The 2631-nt window shown below is 64.6% G+C and overlaps 1 protein-coding gene across 1 annotated transcript; it reads left to right on the forward strand.

Annotated features, from left to right (window-relative positions):
- Nucleotides 1-332: 332 nt before the first annotated feature.
- LOC113213261 (uncharacterized) lies at nt 333-2625 on the forward strand (the record flags this gene model as incomplete). Its single annotated transcript, XM_052276492.1, has 3 exons — nt 333-398; nt 514-643; nt 734-2625. Coding segments are annotated over exons 1-3 (2088 nt in total), but the record flags the coding sequence as incomplete, so codon positions are not given.
- Between the last annotated feature and the right edge of the window lie 6 nt (nt 2626-2631).

Below are 2631 nucleotides of genomic sequence, written 5' to 3' on the forward strand. Positions count from 1 at the left end.
GGGAGGCGGGAGGCGGGTGGTGGGCGAGCGGCGCAGCAGCGGAGATAAGTCCTTTGTGCGTCACTCCCTGTTCAGCGGCGGCTGGCGGGATGGATCGGATGGGGCTTAACTAATGGAAGCTGCGGTATGGACCCGCGGCCAGAGGGGGTGGGGGTGTGGGCGTGGAGGCGGGGTTGGAACTCAGCGCGCCTCCTTCCCACCAAGTAAATAACGCTGTCACGGTCGCCATTTTATACGTAATACGTGGAAAGTCCTTGGCCCTTTACGAGACAACCCCTCGCCCGCCCCTTCATCCCTTCCCCCCACCGCCAAGCCGAGGGGAAGTCCCCAAGATGGAGGGGACAGGGCGGCTGTACCGCTACTACTTGTGTGATAAGGACAAGGCTGACCCCTTTGCAGTGGGCTGATCCGCAAAGCTCCCCTACTCCCCCCAACGTCCACCATTCCGCCTATGCCCCAACTTACCCCACCCCCTTTCTCTGTCTCTCTGCGTGTATCTAATACCTCGCTCTCCGTCTTGTTGCAGGCCTGGCCGCTGGGCTCCTCGCCTGCGTGGTGGTGGGAGCCGTGGGCGCCTCGACGTTGAGCGCCACGACGCTAGGCGCCACGTCACTGGGAGACCCCGTAGGAACGACGTCCTACAGTGAGTAAAATGACGACGTCAACCACCAACGACCAGATCTTAGGTTAAAGTTGCCAGTCTAACGCATATTTTTTCAATCTGAATTGTCAGATGGCGCGACCACAGAGAGCAGCACGGGACAGCCCACGGCCAGGACCACGAACGGTGTGACGGAGCAGACGATCAGCGTTCAACCGACTACGGGCACACAGGACTCGACCGGGCCGTCGTCCGCAGCCGCTGGACTCACGCCGAGTACAGCAGACAGGACCGAGCCGCGCCTGAGCAGCACCGGTGCTACAAAACAGACCCCGGGCAGCATCGGTGACGTCAGCAAACATGCCGCTGCCACGACTGAGCCGTCGGCAAGCACGCGGCGGACGTCGAACGGAGAGGTCACGAAGCACAGCGAGGACAGCAGACAGACAGGAACGACTACAAAAGAAACGCCCCAGACTGAAGACCGACTGACGACTAGGCGTGAAGCCGACGAACTGACGACCAATTCGGTAGAGCTGACAACCGACAACGATTACAGAACGACCGATGAGGCAAGAACGACTGACAGTCACTCGACGGGCTTAGCGGCGACCGATTCGAGCAGTCTGTTCACACCGTCAGCCGAACTCAACACCAGCCAGACGGACAAGGGAACCTCACCGTCGCAGCTGGAAATCGTCGTGGAAGAGAGCACCGAGCTCGACGGTGACCTCGGAACTACAGACGAGCCAGCGTCTACGCCAGAACCAGTTGAGGTGGTCAGCACCACGTCGTTGACGTCGTCCACGCCATCGACATCGACCACGGACGACCACCCGGCCCCGGATCTCGCCGATAAGGATAGCCGGGACCTCGAGGACGCCTACCACAACGAGGTCCCCGACGACGTCCGGCGAAAGTACAAGCTGAGCCACCCTTTCCTCATCGGAACTCGCACTGCCGCCAAGGGCGAGTCCTCGGCCACGTCCTCGTCCCCATCCTCAGGAAGATCCTTTGTCCTATATCGAAACTACGACGTAGACAGTCAGGAGCGCGAGCGTGAGCTGGAGGAGCGCGCCCGCGAGCAGAACCACCCGGCTGACTTGGAGGACACAAATGTGCACGAGGTCAACCACTACGTCCCCGAGGACGAGCACGAGGACCCGGAGGTGGCCGAGAAGGTGCAACAGCAGCAGCAACGCTCCGTGGCGCGCTGGTACCTCCTCCTGCTCGCCGGCAACTCGACGACGGTGCGCCTGCGCCAGAAGGACTTCGCAAAGTACCTCAAGCTCAACCTCGCCGCCCGGCTCTCGGTCGAGTACAACGACCTGCGCGTCAACCGGGTCGAGTTTAAGCCCCTGCTCATGGTCAACGTCACCATCTTCTCGCGCCCCAAGGACAACGAGGAGGCCCCCCTGCACATGCTGGCCGACACCAACGCCACCCTGCTCGAGCTGTCCGGCGAGGAGTACCACGTGGTGCGCTTCATCACCATCCCCAACGACGAGACGCTGGCCTCGCTCGCGTCGGGCGGCTTCCAGGCCGACTCGTACACGGGCGTCGTGCCCCGCGGCACCTGGCACGTCGACATGGGCGTGGCCGTGTACTTCGCCATCGCCGCGGCGCTCGTCTCCATCCTGCTGGCCGTGTTCCTGGTGGGGCTGTGGCGCTACGTGCGCGGCATGGTCGGCGAGGTGCAGTGGCCGTGGCGGCGCTACAAGCCGTACTCGCTGCCGCGCTGGAGCCTGCCGCTGCAGCACCGCCTCTGCGCCGACCACATCGTGCACTGCGCGCCGCTGCGCACGCTCGCCAGCCGCCAGCACGGCCACCACGTCTGGACCACGGGCGACGGCGGCGGCGACGAGGTCCCCGTCCAGAAGATCCTGGCGCCCGAGCCGCCGCAGCGCCTCGTGCTGACCTCGACGCTGCCGCACCTGCTGGGCGGCGAGGCCGCGCCCTCCACGGCCGACACGCTGCTCCAGACGCAGCCCGCCCCGCTGCTGCCTCCGGCGCCCGCGCCCCCCGCCCCC

The sequence above is a fragment of the Frankliniella occidentalis genome, unplaced genomic scaffold (genome assembly GCF_000697945.3).
Source record: "Frankliniella occidentalis isolate FOCC.00 unplaced genomic scaffold, Focc_3.1 Scaffold3128, whole genome shotgun sequence".
NCBI classification, from domain to species: domain Eukaryota; kingdom Metazoa; phylum Arthropoda; class Insecta; order Thysanoptera; family Thripidae; genus Frankliniella; species Frankliniella occidentalis.